Below are 18,154 nucleotides of genomic sequence, written 5' to 3'. Positions count from 1 at the left end.
GGCTGAGGCTTTACTGGCAGCAGCAGGCCCAGAGCTACCATGGCAACCGCTGCCAAGCGGGCTCTACTTTGATTGGTGGAGGTTTGGTTCCCCCCCCCCCCACCACCTGCCTCATTCTAATTGGCTGATCAGATGTTAGGTTGTTTACGATTGGCTAATGTAGGGAGAGCCCGGCAGCCGATTGGCTGCGGTGCTGATAAATATTCCGGCGGGAAAGGCGAGCGCGGTTTTAGTCCGAGAGCCAGCGGAAGAAAAGCAGAGAATCCTTCAGCCCGAGAGCCCGGCACCCCCTCAGCCTGAGCTCCAGCCCGACCCCCTCAGCCCGAGAGCCCGGCACCCCCTCAGCCCGAGAGCCCGGCACCCCCTCAGCCCGAGAGCCCGGCACCCCCTCAGCCCGAGCTCCAGCCCGACCCCGGTCAGTCCGCCCGCAGCCCCAGCGACGGCCAGTCCTTGTGGAACCATGTTCGTCATAAAGAGAGGTAGTGCCCGGAATACAGGCCCGGCTTGGGGGGGAGTGGGGATTAACTGCGGTCGAGGGGGGGGGGGGGGTGAGTGTGGTTGCGGGAGGAGGGGGGTGGTGAGTGTGGTTGCGGGAGGAGGGGGGGGGTGAGTGTGGTTGCGGGAGGGGGGTGGGGGTGAGTGTGGTTGCGGGAGGGGGGGGGGTGAGTGTGGTTGCGGGAGGGGGGTGGGGGTGAGTGTGGTTGCGGGAGGGGGGTGGGGGTGAGTGTGGTTGCGGGAGGGGGGGGTGAGTGTGGTTGCGGGAGGAGGGGGGGGGTGAGTGTGGTTGCGGGAGGAGGGGGGGGGTGAGTGTGGTTGCGGGAGGAGGGGGGGGTGAGTGTGGTTGCGGGAGGGGGGGGGTGAGTGTGGTTGCGGGAGGAGGGGGGGGGGTGAGTGTGGTTGCGGGAGGAGGGGGGGGGGGTGAGTGTGGTTGCGGGAGGAGGGGGGGGCGTGAGTGTGGTTGCGGGAGGAGGGGGGGCGTGAGTGTGGTTGCGGGAGGAGGGGGGGGGTGAGTGTGGTTGCGGGAGGAGGGGGGGGGTGAGTGTGGTTGCGGGAGGAGGGGGGGGTGAGTGTGGTTGCGGGAGGAGGGGGGGGTGAGTGTGGTTGCGGGAGGAGGGGGGGGTGAGTGTGGTTGCGGGAGGAGGGGGGGGTGAGTGTGGTTGCGGGAGGAGGGGGGGGTGAGTGGTTGCGGGAGGAGGAGGGGGGTGAGTGTGGTTGCGGGAGGAGGGGGGGGGTGAGTGTGGTTGCGGGAGGAGGGGGGGGTGAGTGTGGTTGCGGGAGGAGGGGGGGCGTGAGTGTGGTTGCGGGAGGGGGGGGGTGAGTGTGGTTGCGGGAGGAGGGGGGGCGTGAGTGTGGTTGCGGGAGGAGGGGGGGCGTGAGTGTGGTTGCGGGAGGAGGGGGGGGGTGAGTGTGGTTGCGGGAGGAGGGGGGGGTGAGTGTGGTTGCGGGAGGAGGGGGGGTGAGTGTGGTTGCGGGAGGAGGGGGGGGTGAGTGGTTGCGGGAGGAGGAGGGGGGTGAGTGTGGTTGCGGGAGGAGGGGGGGGTGAGTGTGGTTGCGGGAGGAGGAGGGGGGGTGAGTGTGGTTGCGGGAGGAGGAGGGGGGGTGAGTGTGGTTGCGGGAGGAGGAGGGGGGGTGAGTGGTTGCGGGAGGAGGAGGGGGGGTGAATGTGGTTGCGGGAGGAGGGGGGGGTGGTGAATGTGGTTGCGGGAGGAGGGGGGGGTGAGTGTGGTTGCGGGAGGAGGGGGGGGGTGAGTGTGGTTGCGGGAGGAGGGGGGGGGTGAGTGTGGTTGCGGGAGGAGGGGGGGGTGAGTGTGGTTGCGGGAGGAGGGGGGGGTGAGTGTGGTTGCGGGAGGAGGGGGGGGTGAGTGTGGTTGCGGGAGGGGGGGGGGGTGAGTGTGGTTGCGGGGGGGGGGGGTGAGTGTGGTTGCGGGAGGGGGGGGTGAACGATGACTACTGTGGTTCTGGGGGGTAAAAGGGGGGGGGGGGGTGAGTGTGGTTCTGGGAGTTGGGAGAGGTGGGTGGGGTGTCTGCGGTCAAAGGCGCAGGGATAATTGGGTTGGAATATTCGGATATTATTCAGGCTCCATTTTAAGGTATTTCTAGTAGACCTGCTTATTCTAAATTGCTATGTCCAGTTTTGTATTGAAATTTCCTATGTAAACTTGTCACACTGTAACTACATGCTCCTGTCTGTGGTGGCGCTATGTGATATGTTTACATGGACAGTCTCCATTATAAATGGGAACATGAGTTTAGTTTAGATTAGAGATACAGCACTGAAACAGGCCCTTCGGCCCACCGAGTCTGTGCCGACCATCAACCACCCATTTATACTAATCCTACACTAATCCCATATTCCTACCACATCCCCACCTGTCCCTATATTTCCCTACCACCTACCTATACTAGGGGCAATTGCTAATGGCCAATTTACCTATCAACCTGCAAGTCTTTGGCATGTGGGAGGAAACCGGAGCACCCGGAGAAAACCCACGCAGACACAGGGAGAACTTTCGACTGTAGTTATACAGCTATTTTCAAATGGGTGCCAAGTGGTTTGAGAAAAGCTCAGGAGAACACCAGGCCCACTTAAGCTATAAACCTTCATCCCAGGAGATCTGGTTCTCTCAGAATGCAACATAATCTCACCTTCAGAGTGATCTGGTCAATCTGTGGAACAGACTGTCTGGGGGATGTAGCACCACAGCCTGTTAGTGCACACCATAGGGAGACAGTGGAACTAGTGTTGATTCATTCAAATGCAAATGGCATTTCTTTCCGTAAGTAACATTTTGCTTTAGAGTGAGAGTAATTTGAGACTCATGGTGTGGTGAGTGTAGCCTGCTTGAGAGGAAGGTGATTATGGTCCAATGTTCCCAAAGCTCTTCTCCACTGCACTTTTCTCACCTTTTGCCTGGGTCTGCTGTAGACTCTTGATTGCTGTGATTAGTCAACAACTCTGTTATCGTTGTCATGTGACTGCTAGAGTGTTAGAAGGTGAATTAGATGGACCTTGGACTTTTATTATCTGGTAGATTCTCTGTCCCTGGCCTGGGGAAGATTGCACATCTCGTAAGTATTAAAGATTTATTTCTGCTGGACACAAGTGTCTTCATCAGTCCCAGATTCTATCAGTTTCTACTTTTTGTTCCTGTCTCTTACACTGGGGCTGGTTATTGCTCTCCCTAATGGAGAGAGAAACAGGCCATGTTTCAGGGTAATGACGATGACTTTCTCTCCATAGATACTGTCAGATCTGCTGAATGTTTCCAGCACTTTTTTTTTTGAGATTTCCAGCAGTATTTTGTTTTTATTGCAGCCCCTTTAGTTTGTGTCGGTGTCGTCTTTTTCTTATTTTCTCTAAGGTGCTGGGGAAAAGGGGGTTATCCTGCCGCTGGTTGCGATCGTCCATTGATTTACTCGAATGCTTTTTATGCTCGCTCTCCACGGTATCTACCGGCCCATTTTCCGTTCATTTAGTTTTCCCGGTTCTGTTTTTCTCTTTACAGTATTTTATTTCCCGCCTGTATATAGTTTGAATTTGGCGCCGAAGCACTCGGTAGTAACAGAACGGCGGGAAGTGGCTGAGTCAATCACACCCGGAACTGCGCGCAATTGAGTAAATTTAAACTGGGTTATTGCCCGGGAAGCTACTGAGATTCAGGTCAAACTCTGGCGACACTGGATAGAAGAGCGAAACTTCCCAGCAGAATCAGACTCGGGTAACTAACTCGGAACTTTCAAATGAAACCAGTCAGACGCGCGAGAGATTAAAGGTTTCAAACTAGATCAGACATCGGTGAAACGTAATGTAACTATTACCTCAGTCAAGAGTAATGCTATAGGGCTTGAAAAGTGGGAGAAAGTAAATAGAACGTTTAAAACGGGGTTAGACCTGAGAGGATGTGAAGGAGAAGCTTTTGACTTTGATAATTAAAGATGGTTAAGTCTAAAACAAGTGCTTTCGGATTAGAGCGGTCAGTACCCGAAGAGATCAGTGACTATTGAACCTTTGTACGTCGTGCACTTGCTGCATCTCTAAATGTACAAAGTTGCAAGGCACGATTATACAATTTCTAACCAGCCAACTATGGGCCCTATCGGACAATTAGTGGCAGGTCAGATGGCAGGGGCAAAGTTTAGCCATTGTGGAGGTGTTTTACTTGGTATCTGCTGGCAGTATGGGTTGGTTATTGCTACAGAGCCTGGTCATTCATTCGCTCTGGCCCTGGGTGTGTGGATTTTTCAACACCTAGCTGAAAGGTGGAAGCGGATTCAAAAGGGAATTGGATAAATAACAGCTGGGGGAGATTTACAGGAATATGGGGAAAGAGTGGGACCAGATGGATAGCCTTACCAAAGAGCCAGCACAGGCCGATGGGCTGAATGACCTTCAGAGAATAGTGGTGAGTGGTTGTTTGGACTGGAGGAAGGTGCACATGGCTAGGGCCACTGCTTTTCTTTATTAATGATCTAGACTTGGGTGTACAGGGCAAAATCTCAATTTGTAGATGACAAAACTTGGAAATAGTGATGAGAAGGATAGTGATTCTTTTCAAAGAAAGACAGGCTTTCATTTATATAGTGCCTTTCACGATCACCAGATGTCACAAAGCGCTTTACAGCCAATGCAGTACTATTTGAAGTGTGGTCACTATTGTAATGCAGGAAATGAGCACATAGGTTGGTGGAATAGGTGGACACGTGGCAGATGAAATTTAATGAAGAGACGTGCAAAGTGATGCATTTTGGTAGGAAGATCGAGAAGAGGAAATATAAAGTAAAGAGTACAATTCTAAAGGGGGTACAGGAGCAGAGGGACCTGAGTGTATATGTGCACAAATCATTAAAGGTGGCAGGGCAGGTTGAGAAAGTGGTTAAAAAGGAATAGGGGATCCTGGACTTTATAAATCGAGACAGAGTACAAAGGCAGTTCTGATGAAAGGTCACTGACCTGAAGTGTTTATTCTGCTTCTCTCTCCACAGATGCTGCAAGATCTGAGTATTTCCAGCATTTTTTTATTTCAGATTTCCAGTATCTGCAGTATTTTGCTTTTATTTTACAAAAGCAAGGAAGTTGCAATGAACCGTTATAAAATATTGGTTTGCCGTCATCTAGAGTATTGTCCAGTTCTGTGTACCACACTTTAGGAAGGACGTGAAGGCTTTAGAGAGGGTACAGAAATAATTTTAGAATGGTTTCAGGGATGAGGGGCTTCAGTAATCTGGTTAGTTTGGCGAAGCTGGGGCTCTTCTCAGAAGAGAATGTTGAGAGAAGATTTGATAAGGGTGTTCAAAATTGTGAGGGGTCTGGGCAGAGTAGATGGGGAGAAACGTCCCATTGGCAGAAGTGTTGAGAACTAGAGGACGCTGATAAAGGCGAATGGCAAAAGATCCAAAGGTGACATGAGGAAAAATGCAGCGAGTGGTTGAGATCTGGAATGCACTGCCTGAGGTGGAGGTGGGGACAGTTCTGCAGAGGTGATGGACAAGATTAAGATACTGGTGGGACCTTTGAACAGGGTGTGGTAATGGGTTAAGAAAATTCTGTTGCAATGAAGGCATCAGGAAAGTGACAAGTGAAGATGTTGAAGGAGATCACAATGTTTTGGTGAGCTGAGGTATTTGAAAGTGAGGATTAGAACACATTAGTCAATTCTCTTGAGCATTGACTATCCATTCTGCCTTTGTAAGTGTCATCCTCATCTCTGCAGTGGTTTCCATTATACGGGTACTAGAATGAAAGTATATCCTATTGTCAGGTTCCACTCTCCCGTAAAATTAAAAGCGAAATACTAGATCAAAACTGAAGACCATAAGTAAGATAGTCGACTATAAATTCAGCAGGAAATTCAGAATCATTATCTTTACCTGAGAGTGATGGGAATGTGGAGCTTGTGACCTCGGAGTGGTTGAGGTGAATATATAGATGCACTTAAGGGGAAGCTGGACAAACATGAGAAAGGAATAGAAGAAACACTAGCATAGACCAGTAGGGCTGAATGTTTATATTGTGCTCTAAATTCTGTAATATTGCAGATGCTGGAAATCTGACCTAAAAACAGATTATGTACAGACCCCTCATGTTCCAGCATTCTCTGCTATTGCCAAACTGATGCCAGAAGGTTGGGGTTTATGATTCATGGGGAAAGATATCCTACACCAGTTGAGCCAGATATTTTTTACTCTGACTGATGAAAGGTCATTGACCTGAAGCGTTAACACTGCTTCTTTCTTCACATGCTCCCTGATCTGAATATTTCCAGCATTTTTTGTTTTTATTGCAGATTTCCAGCATCTGCAGTATTTTGCTTCTATTATATTATTGTACACTGGCTGGGATTAAAAAGTGCTCAGACCATCCATTGGATTCGTTGTGGCAAATTATAAACATGGAACATAATTTTTTATGCTTTGAGTCTGCATACAAACGCATGTGCAGAGAGCTCTCTTGGCTGTTGATCTCTACTTTCATTGGCTGTAATACGTGCAGCAGCTACTGGCTCAATCCTAAAATATGACTTGTTAACACTTTGATTCCCCAGCTCCTCTTCGCTTTACAGTTGGTTGTGGAGAACGTGCCTACCAAATGTTTAAAAGTCATTGCTTGCCTCGTTGATTTCACTGGCGCATGACTTCCTTAGCCCACTGATGGCGGCATGGTTTCAGTTGCCAAGGCTCTAAGAACATAACAGGAACATGAGTAGGGTATATGGTCCCTTGGACCTGCTCTGCCATTCAATTAGATCATGTTGGCCTCAATTCCACTCCGGAATTTCCTCCTTAAACCTAAATCAGATTTCTGCCCCTGCCATAGTACTGAAATGGTTCTTATCAAATTCACATGACATCCTATGTAACTGACAAAGGTAAATCAACCCTCCTCGTTATTCTCGACCTGTCTGCACCTTTGACACAGTTGACCACACATCCTTTCCAACACCCCTCCACTGTCATTCAGTTGGGTAGGACTTGGGATTGCTCTCACCTGGTTCTATTATCTAATCATAGCTAGAGCATCACTTGCAATGGCTTCTCATCCCATTCCTGCAATTATGTCTGGTATCTCCAAGGATCTATTCTTGGCCCACTCCTGTTTCTCATCTACATACTTGAGTATTGCTGAAAATAAGGACATTTTGTTGAAGCTTTTCATCTTGCACTCATCAGGACAATTTGCTAGAATACCAAGGAAAGGGAAAGCAAAAAAATTTATACAGAGAAGAGTGATGATTGGTTGGCAAGTGGACTGATTAGTAGAGGCGTTGCCATGGTGTATGCACCAGTTTATGGTGACTGACAGTTAACTGCCAAGCTTTGTTTGAAATTTAAACCAGGCAGCTTGACTGGTCAAGGCATTTCCCTGACGAATGAACCAGCGAATGGCTGTCACTTATTTTGTTTAGCTGAAACAGGCACAATGTTTGTACATGTTCTTTCTGTCTGCAAAGAACAGGGCCCTGTGTATTAATATATGTAGCTTCCAGTAGGTGCAATTGCGCCACATTGTGAGCCCTACTGACAATCTTAAATTGGTTGTCAGCATAATTCTTAGCACACTGAGGATTATTTAGCAAATGTTGTCCAATAACGGAATCACATCTAATGTTGGACACTGTTTTGAGTTTTGTAAGCACGGGCTGGTTAGGTACGGCATGTACCTTGCCTGTTGAGAACTTACTGCCCTTCGGCAACGTCATTTGAAAACACATCAGTTTCCATGTGTATGCTGACAGCACCCAGCTCTACCTCACCACCACCTCTCAACTCCACTGCTATCTCTAATTTCAGACAGCTTATCTGACATCAATACTGGATGAGCAGTCTTCCCAGTATTTAATTGGAAAATTTCTGAAGATGTTTTTGATCTTCACTCCCTTGCTGCTAATTCTATCCCTCTCCTAGCAACAGTCTGAGGCTGAATTGGAGTGTTCGCAAACCTGGTGTCACGTTTGACCCCGAGATTAAGCTTCAGCCATATATTTGTGCAGTCACTAAGACCACCAGTTTCCACCTCCATAATGTTGCCTGTCTTTGCTCTTTTCTGATGAAGCCCTCATCCCTTTGTTACTGGCTGATCTGCCACATCCTACCCTCTATAAACTTGAAGTAATCTAAAACTGCTGCTTGCTTGTGTCCTAACCTGTAACAAATCCTATTCACCCATCACCCATGTCCTTACTGATCTATAATGACTCCCAGTTAAACAAGGCCTCGATTTGAAAATTCTGTTTTAAAATCCCTCCATGGTCTCACCCCTTCCTGTCTCTGTAATCTCCTCCAGCTCTACGTCCCTCAATCTTTAATTCTGGCCTCTTGAGTAACCCCAATTTTATCACTCCACCATTAGTGGCCATGCCTCAGCTGCCTTGGCCCTGACTTGGAACTATATCGCCGTTCCTTCACTGTTGCTGGGTCAAAATCCTGGAACTCCCTTCCTAACAGCACTGTGGGTGTACCTACCCCACATGGACTGCAGCGGTTCAAGAAGGCAGTTCACCACCACCACCTCAAGGGCAACTAGGGGTGGGCAATAAATGCTGGCCTGGCCAGCGACGCCTACATCCTATGAATGAATAAAAAAAAAAGCTCTGGAATTCCCTCCCTAAACCTCTTCTTCCGCCCCCCACCCCCCCATTCTTTTCTCCTTTTAAGAAGTTCCTTAAAACCTACCTCTGACCAAACTTTCAGTCATCTGCTCTAATATCTCATGATGTGTCTCAGTGTTAGATTTTGTTTTATAATGCTGCTGTGAAGTGGCTTGGGCCATTTTTGCATACAAACATACATACCAACAGATGAAAAGGGCTATATGAATGCAAGTTGTTGGATTGCCCGATGGAAGGCAAAGTGTTTAAACTTGTAGTGTTTTGTTGGCAGATGGTCGTCAGGAGCGAGTCATGTTTGACAAGATTACCTCCCGGATACAGAAACTGTGCTATGGCCTGAATCCTGACTTCGTAGATCCAGTGAGTAGCTGGTTATGCTCATGATTTTCTGTTGTGACGGGCCTGAAACCAGTTCCATCATTAATAAGTAGTTGATTCTATTCCACAGAGCTCATGTGCTTTGCCATGATTTATGGGGCAAATGTTTCCTAATGAGGCACTAAACCATATTGAGCAAGACTTCAAGATGTCCCAAAATGCTTTACAGCCACTGTTGTGGGGAACATGGGGATCTATTTGTGCACAGCAAACTCTCCCAAAAAGCCTGTTCTGATGAAAGGTCACAGACCTGAAATATTAACTCTACTTCTGTCTCCACAGATGCTGTCTGACCTGCTGAGTATTTCCAGCACTTTATTTTTATTTTAGACTCCAATTCTGGTAGCATTGCTGCCTCTCAGGTTCTCCACTGTGCTGGTTCCCACATGGTGTTGTGTGAAATCTGCCAAAGCATTGATTTTCAGAATTCTCGTCCTTTTAAGTCCCTTCATGGCCTCACCCATCTCTATGTCTGTAACCTCCTCAGCCCTGTAACCCTCGATCTCTGCACTCCTTCAGATCTCTTTAGCATCCCCAATTTTAATCGTTTCACCATTAGTGGCTGTGTCTCCATCTGCTTTGGTTTGATGTCAAATATCTGATTATGCTCCTGTGAAGTGCAGATTCTTGATTGTTTACACTTGCTGGACTACCTGCAGCTTTGCTGATCTATGGATGGGAGAAATGAACCAGCATTACCCTTGGTGACTCTTGGTAGAAGGTGAGGGCAGGATTGGGGTATAGATGAGAGGAGGCCATTCAGCCCATACTTCTGCAGACTCTTAAAATCCCAGCTGTCGCACCATGTGGATACCTCTACAATGATCCAGACTCTCTTTATCACCACCTGCTGAACATAATCTTAATTTGTACCAGTCTCTTCACTTGTAGGTTCATTTGAAATAATGCTCAGGATTAAACTCTGCAATAGGATAAAGTCCTGTACTGCACCGCCTTACTTGATGCTGAACAGGGCCAGGATTTTCTAATCCTTTTCCATAACTTTGGCTGTAAAGGCTTCTTTTGACAAATGTGTGAACCCACTGCAGGACTGAGGCAGCGTTGTGCTGTTAGGTGGGGGTAATCCTTCGGATGAGACATTAAACTGAGATCCTGTCGTCGTCTGGAGTGGAAGTAAAAGATATTCCATAAAATCATAGAATGGTTACAACACAGAAGGAGCCCATTTGACCCTTCGTGTCTGTGCTGGCTATCTGCGAGAGCACCATAGCCGTTTCCCTGTAGCCTTGCAAATCTTTTCTCTTCAGATAATTATTCAATTCCCTTTTGAAAGCTGCGATTGAATCTGCCTCCACAATGCTTTCGGCCAGTGCGTTCCAGATCATAACCACTTGCTGCACAAAAAGGTTTTCCTAATGTCGCTGTTTTGGTTCTTTTGCCAATCACCTTATGGTGTCCTCTGGTTCTCAACCCTTCTGCCAACAGGTACAGCTTTTATCTATTTATTCTGTCCAGACCCCTCATGATTTTGAACACCTCTATCAAATTTCCTCAACCTGCCCTTCTCCAAGATAAACCCCAGCTTCTCCAATTTATCCACATAACTGAACTTTCTTATCCCTGGAACTATTCTCGTAAACCTATTCTGCACCCTCTCCAATGCCTTCTCATCCTTTCTGAAGTATGGTGCCCAAAATCGGGAACACTGCACCACTTCAGGCTGAACTAGTGCTTTATAAAGTTTCTTCATAACTTCCTTGCTTTTGTACTCTGCCTCGATTTATAAAGCTCAGGATCCTGTATGCTGTATTAATCACTTTCTCAACCTTCTCTGCCACCTTCAATGATTTGCACGTGTACAACCCCAGGTCCTTCTGTTCCTGCATGCCCTTTAAAATTGTATCCATGGTCCTATTTGAATTGAAGTAGGGGAGTTATCTTGGCCCTCAGGACTAAAAACAGATCTGGCCATTGCTGTTTGGAGCTTGCTGTGCACAAATTGGCTGCCATGTTTCCTACATTACAACAGTAACTGCACTTCAAATGTACTTCATTGGCTAAAAAGTGCTTTGGGGCATACTGAGGTAAGATACCTATAAATTAAGTCGACATTCTAATGCTTACTGTCTAGGCTTAGACCAGGCATTTCTGTTTTGGTGAGCTCCAATAGCAGATTGTCATTGGTGGAATCTGTACGCCTGGAAACCATTGCTTATGTTAAAACAACAAATTAAATAAGTCTTCTGTGCTTTGTGCAGCACCAGATGATTCCAAATTGCACCCTGTGTAATCTTGCGGAGATGGTTTTTATTGTCATTTAGGCGCAGATTACAATGAAGGTGATTCAGGGCCTGTACAGTGGTGTTACTACCGTCGAACTGGATACGCTAGCAGCAGAAACAGCTGCTACCATGACGACCAAACATCCTGACTATGCCATTCTGGCTGCAAGGATTGCAGTCTCCAACCTCCACAAAGAAACCAAGAAGGTGTTTTGTGGTGAGTAATGTGAAATATGAACAGGAGAATCCTTGATGGTGCTACAATCAATGTATAACCTAGCAATTGCTCATTGCTTGTTACATCTTAACCACTGGTGGGACTGATCACATTTCCAGGCCAAGCGCTCCAGAATCAGACCCTCCCAGGACAGGTACAGCACGGGTTAGGTACAGAGTAAAGCTCGCTCTACACTGTCCCCATCAAACAAGTTTTTTATTCTTTCATGGGATGTTGGCGTTGCTGGCAAGGCCAGCATTTGTTGCCCATTCCAAATTCCCCATGACGACTGAGTGACTTGCTCGGCCATTTCAGAGGGCAGTTAAGAGTCAACCACATTGCTGTGGGTCTGGAGTCGCATGTAGGCCAAACCAGGTAAGGACGGCAGATTTCTTTCCCGAAAGGACATTAGTGAACCAGATGGGTTTTTATGACAATCGATGATCGTTTCATGGCACCATTATTGAGACTAGCTTTCAATTCCAGATTCTTTTATTAATTAATTGAATTTAAATTCAATCAGCTGCCATGGCATGAGCCTGGGCCTCTGGATTTAGTTCAGTAACATTACCACTACGCCACCATCTCCCCAGCATAGATTAGATAGAGTAAAGCTCCCTCTACACTGTATCATCAAACACTCCCAGGGCAGGTACAGCGCAGGGTCAGGTTGCGGGCCGTCGGGGGGGTCCGTCCTCCCCGATTGCCTGCCCCTCTTCAGCGGTTAGGTTCGCGCCCGGGTGTACCTGGAGAAGGAGCATGCGGTGTCCGCTGGTACGCTTGAGGCCTTCCGCGACCGGTGGGCACCGCAGGGACTGGAGTGCATCGCTGACGCCGAGAATGGAATTTTAGTTTGAGTTTTTTGTTTAATTATCTGGTTTTAATAAAGTTATTTTAAAACTGTAAATATGTATATAAAGGGGGCCTGAGGAATAAAGGCCCCCTCGATGTGAAAAATATAAAAGGGGCCTGGGGTATAATTAGAATTAGAACATTACAGCGCAGTACAGGCCCTTCGGCCCTCGATGTTGCGCCGACCTGTGAAACCATCTGACCTACACTATTCCATTTTCATCCATATGTCTCTCCAGTGACCACTTAAAGGCCCTTAAAGTTGGCGAGTCTACTACTGCTGCAGGCAGGGCGTTCCACGCCCCTACTACTCTCTGAGTAAAGAAACTACCTCTAACATCTGTGCTATATCTATCGCCCCTTAACTTAAAGCTATGTCCCCTCGTGTTTGCCATCACCATCCGAGGAAAGAGACTCTCACTATCCACCCTATCGAACCCTCTGATTATCTTATATGTCTCAATTAAGTCACCTCTCCTCCTCCTTTTCTCCAATGAAAACAACCTCAAGTCCCTCAGCCTTTCCTCGTAAGACCTTCCCTCCATACCAGGCAACATCCTAGTAAATCTCTTCTGCACCCTTTCCAAAGCTTCCACATCCTTCCTATAATGCAGTGACCAGAACTGCACGCAATACTCCAGGTGCGGTCTCACCAGAGTTTTGTACAGCTGCAGCATGACCTCGTGGCTCCGAAGCTCGATTTCCCCCTACTAATAAAAGCTAACGCACCATATGCCTTCTTAACAGCCCTATTAACCTGGGTAGCAACTTTCAGGGATTTATGTACCTGGACACCAAGATCTCTCTGTTCATCTACACTACCAAGAATCTTCCCATTAGTCCAGTACTCTGCATTCCTGTTACTCCTTCCAAAGTGAATCACCTCACACTTTTCCGCATTAAACTCCATTTGCCATCTCTCAGCCCAGCTCTGCAGCCTATCTATGTCCCTCTGTACCCTACAACATCCTTCGGCACTATCCACAACTCTACCGACCTTCGTGTCATCTGCAAATTTACTAACCCACCCTTCTACACCCTTTTCCAGGTCATTTATAAAAATGACAAACAGCAGTGGCCCAAAACAGATCCTTGCGGTACACCACTAGTAACTAAACTCCAGGATGAACATTTGCCATCAACCACCACCCTCTGTCTTCTTTCAGCTAGCCAATTTCTGATCCAAAGCTCTAAATCACCTTCAACCCCATACTTCCGTATTTTCTGCAATAGCCTACCGTGGGGAACCTTATCAAACGCCTTACTGAAATCCATATACACCACATCCACTGCTTTACCCTCATCCACCTGTTTGGTCACCTTCTCGAAAAACTCAATAAGGTTTGTGAGGCACGACCTACCCTTCACAAAACCGTGCTGACTATCGCTAATGAACTTATTCTTTTCATGATGATTAGAAATCCTGTCTCTTCTAACCTTTTCCAACATTTTACCCACAACCGAAGTAAGGCTCACAGGTCTATAATTACCAGGGCTGTCTCTACTCCCCTTCTTGAACAAGGGGACAACATTTGCTATCCTTCAGTCTTCCGGCACTATTCCTGTCGACAATGACGACATAAAGATCAAGGACAAAGGCTCTGCAATCTCCTCCCTAGCTTCCCAGAGAATCCTAGGATAAATCCCATCTGGCCCAGGGGACTTAGCAATTTTGGAAAGTGTGAAAATAGATAACACCTCCTCCTTGTGAACCTCAATCCCATCTAGCCTAGTAGTCTGAATCTCGGTATTCTCCTCGACAACATTTTCTTTCTTTACTGTAAATACTGACGAAAAATATTAATTTAACGCTTCCCCTATCTCCTCTGATTCCACACACAACTTCCCACTACTATCCTTGATTGGCCCTAATCTAACTCTAGTCATTCTTTTATTCCTGATATACCTATAGAAAGCCTTAGGGTTTTCCTTGATCCTATCCGCCAATGACTTCTCGTGTCCTCTTCTTAGCTCTCCCTTTAGATCCTTCCTGGCTAGCTTGTAACTCTCAAGCGCCCTAACTGAGCCTTCACGTCTCATCCCAACATAAGCCGCCTTCTTCCTCTTGACAAGCGCTTTAACTTCTTTAGTAAACCACGGCTCCCTCGCTCGACAACTTCCTCCCTGCCTGACAGGTACATACTTATCAAGGACACGCAGTAGTTGCTCCTTGAATAAGCTCCACATTTCGATTGTTCCCATCCCCTGCAGTTTCCTTCCCCATCCTACGCATCCTAAATCTTGCCTAATCGCATCATAATTTCCTTTTCCCCAGCTATAATTCTGGCCCTGCGGTATCTACCTGTCCCTGCCCATCGCTAAGGTAAACCTAACCGAATTGTGATCCCTATCACCAAAGTCGTCCCCCGCAACAGTATCCAAATCGGTATACCTGTTGTTGAGGGAAACGGCCACAGGGGATCCCTGCACTGCCTGCTGGTTCCCTCTCCTTCCCCTGACGGTAACCCATCTACCTCCTACTTTTACCTGAGGTGTGACTACCTCCCCATAACTCCTCTCAATAACCCCCTCTGCCTCCCGAATGATCCGAAGTTCATCCAGCTCCAGTTCCCTAACGCGGTTCTCGAGGAGCTGGAGTTGGGTGCACTTCCCGCAGATGCAGTCAGCAGGGACACTCTTGGCGACCCTTACCTCCCACATTCTGCAGGAGGAACATACAACTGCCTTAACCTCCAATCCCACTATTCTAAATTCCCAACAAATCTACTGAAAAACCAAAAAAAAAAAATCAAAACTTGTTAGCTGAGCAATCTGACGGACAGAACTTTTTAAATAAAAAGCTTACCTTATCAACACACCAGAGTCCTTTTTTTCGGTTAGAGGAGGAGGAGGGTGGGTGGGAGACACTACACGTGTAGTGTCTCGGGTACAGCCACCACCCAAATATATAGTTTTTACTTACCCAGCAGTCCCCTGGTCCTCCGAAAACAAAAGGGAATTAACTTTTAACTTGCACTGAAATTGACCTCCCAGCTGCAAGTCCGCTCCGTACCTTCGCTTCTGTCAAAGCTCAAGGCCACCTTTTTAAAAAAAAAAAAACAGGGTTAGATATAGAGTAAAGCTCCCTCTACACTGTCCCATCAAACACTCCCTGGGCAGGTACAGCACAGGGTTAGATACAGAGTAAAGCTCCCTCTACACTGTCCCATCAAACACTCCCAGGGCAGGTACAGCACGGGGTTAGATACAGAGTAAAGCTCCCTCTACACTGTCCCAGCAAACACTCCCAGGACAGGTACAGCACAGGGTTAGATACAGAGTAAAGCTCCCTCTGCTTTGTTACACTGATGTGCCTTAAGCTTGCTGCTTTGTTTCAATACCAGTGTGTTGGCACTAAGTACTAGTTTCATTTCATAAACCAGCCATTCTCTGGTTAGAACTTTATGAAATTGCTTTGGGTAGTACAGGGACTTGGGTGTTAGGGATTTGTTTTGGAGGAATCACATTCTGTGTCTGATGCCTGTTTTCTTTTGCAGAGGTCATGGAAGATCTGTATAACTACGTGAACCCGCTTTCTAGCTGTCACTCGCCTATGATTTCCAAGGAAACCCTGGACATTGTTCTGGAAAACAAAGATGTAAGTGCTTTCCTGCTCTGGGTGTGGTGGAGAGCCACTGATAGAACATAGGAGCAGGAGTAGGCCATTCAGCCTATTGAGCCTGCCCTTCCACTCTGTTAGCTCATGGCTGATCATCTACCTCAACACCACTTTCCCACACTGTCCCCATATCCCTTGATGTCATTAGTATCCAGATATCTATTGATTTCTCACTTGAACATGCTCAATGATTGAGCTTCCACAGGCCTTGGGTAGAAAATTCCAAAGGTTCAACACCCTCTGAGTGAAGAAATTCCTCCTCATCTCAGTCTTAAACGGCCTGCCTTATTCTGAGACTGTCTCCTGGTCCTAGACTCACCAGCCAGCGGAAACATCCTATCTACATCCACCCTGTCATGCCTTGTCAGAATTGGGTATGTTTAATGAGATCATCTCTCATTCTTTGAAACACTAGAGAATATAGGCCCAGTTCGCTCAATCTCTCCTCATTAGGCGATCCTGCCATTCCAGGGATTAGTCTGGTGAACCTTTGTTGCATTCCCTCTATATCCTTCAGTTGAGGAGACCAAAACTACACCATATTCTAGGCGCAGTCTCACCAAGGCTGTATGCAGTTGCAGCAAGACTTCTTTACTCCTGTACTCAAACCGCTTTGCGATGAAGACCAGCATACCATTTGCCTTTCTAACTGCTTTCTGCACCTCTATGCTAGCTTTGTTACTCATGAACAAGGACACCCAAGTCCCTTTGGCCGTCAACACTTCCCAACCCCACCTCCATTTAAGTACTTTGTGTTTTCTACAAAAGTGGATAACTTCACACTTATTCACATTATATTCCATCTGCTATGTTCTTGTCCATTAACTTAGGCTGTCCAAATCCCTATGAAGCCTTGCATCCTCCTCACAACTTACATTCCCACCTAGTTTTGTGTCATCAGCATATTTGAAAATATTACCTTTGCTACGACTTATGTAACATTAAGGTTTGCAACTGTCTGGACCCAAGTTTGATCCGGATCTATGCAGGGTACAGTTGGGGCTTATTGTGGATGCAGCAATTGGCATCAGTGCTTTAGCACCACCTAATTAGGGAAGACAGCATCTCTGCTTCTGATCCCTATGACTAATGCCAGAATGTACGTTAGGTAAGGATGTGATGGCTCTCTGCGATAATAGCCCCATAGTCAAATAACTTGCTGGTGTTTACTGTCTAGGCTGATGTGTAGCGAGTTGGGTGACACAGCAACAGTTACAAGGTGTCACATTGTCTGCAGAACTATACAATGCGTCGAGTGTACCTTTTACAGAGGTGTGCATGTATAATTTAACTTGGCTGGATTGCAGAATCGTACTAAAGTGACACTTTTTCTCGTTTAGCGCTTGAACTCTGCCATTATCTATGACCGGGACTTCTCTTACAATTTCTTTGGATTCAAGGTGAGTTTGTTGGGGAGGGGTTGCTCACTTTATTTGCAATGCCTTTGAGTTGTTGGCTTATTCTTACAATATCTTTTTACAGACACTGGAACGTTCCTATCTGCTAAAGATCAATGGAAAAGGTATGTGTGGTCTACTGCTATATCTTGCTGGGGGTTGCTGTGGGGTCGTAGAGGTTAGTCATCTCCTTGGATCCCTTTGATATGTAACAGTGCAGAGGGTCAGAGGCTCAGGCTATCAATAGCCTTTGGACCAGTGTTCTAATCTTTCCCAGACAGAGGGACTTAACTTGTTTGCATATTGGGTGTTTTGATTTAGTTGTTGTCTGTTTGCTTCGAGGGCCAGGTTTCTTGTCCAGTCTAGATAGCGTGGGATGACTTTAATTTAGTTCTCTAGTGAAATGTGTAATCTTCCTATCCTCATGTCCCTGAGCAAGCAGAGCACTGGATTCATTCCCCTCACTGATGAAGCTTTGAACAGGTTATTGTACTCGGAGGCGGCAGTGGCTGGTAACTCAAGTTCCAAGTGTGTTAATATAACTGATTTTTGTTTAGGTGCGTGGGGAGGTTTGTGCTGGGAGTCCTAGGTACCCAATATGTATAGGAATTGACTGGAGGCAGTTTAGTCTTGCTGATGCAGTTTAGTGTTGAACTGTTACTCGGTGCTGGCATTTAACAGCCTAGCTCATCTTGTATTGAAAACTTGAAGGTGGAGGTGTTGCTTGTCCAGTTAACCTAAATCTGAGCAGATCCTGATTCTCAAGACACCTGGGAACTCCACTGCAGCACTGGATTCACCACCAGTCTCTTAATTCTGTATCTGTTACCATGTTTGTTTGA

The 18,154-nt window shown here is 47.0% G+C and overlaps 1 protein-coding gene across 3 annotated transcripts in view; it reads left to right on the top strand.

The window, feature by feature from the left end:
• The first annotated feature begins 215 nt into the window (after positions 1-215).
• rrm1 (ribonucleotide reductase M1 polypeptide) overlaps positions 216-18,154 on the top strand; it is a 74,139-nt gene continuing 56,200 nt past the window's right edge. The window contains exons 1-6 of one of the 3 annotated variants that reach the window (XM_068032991.1): positions 216-479; positions 8,878-8,966; positions 11,267-11,444; positions 15,794-15,894; positions 17,256-17,315; positions 17,398-17,437. In XM_068032991.1, the coding sequence (XP_067889092.1) occupies positions 461-479; positions 8,878-8,966; positions 11,267-11,444; positions 15,794-15,894; positions 17,256-17,315; positions 17,398-17,437 (487 nt within the window). In that variant the 5' untranslated portion in view covers positions 216-460. Of the gene's footprint in view, positions 480-2,980; positions 3,070-3,622; positions 3,720-8,877; positions 8,967-11,266; positions 11,445-15,793; positions 15,895-17,255; positions 17,316-17,397; positions 17,438-18,154 lie in introns of those variants that run through there. The other 2 variants (XM_068032989.1, XM_068032990.1) reach the window with 2 other exon arrangements.

Source organism: Heterodontus francisci, chromosome 6 (genome assembly GCF_036365525.1).
Source record: "Heterodontus francisci isolate sHetFra1 chromosome 6, sHetFra1.hap1, whole genome shotgun sequence".
NCBI classification, from domain to species: Eukaryota; Metazoa; Chordata; class Chondrichthyes; order Heterodontiformes; family Heterodontidae; genus Heterodontus; species Heterodontus francisci.
This window is presented reverse-complemented; position numbering and strand designations above follow the sequence as displayed.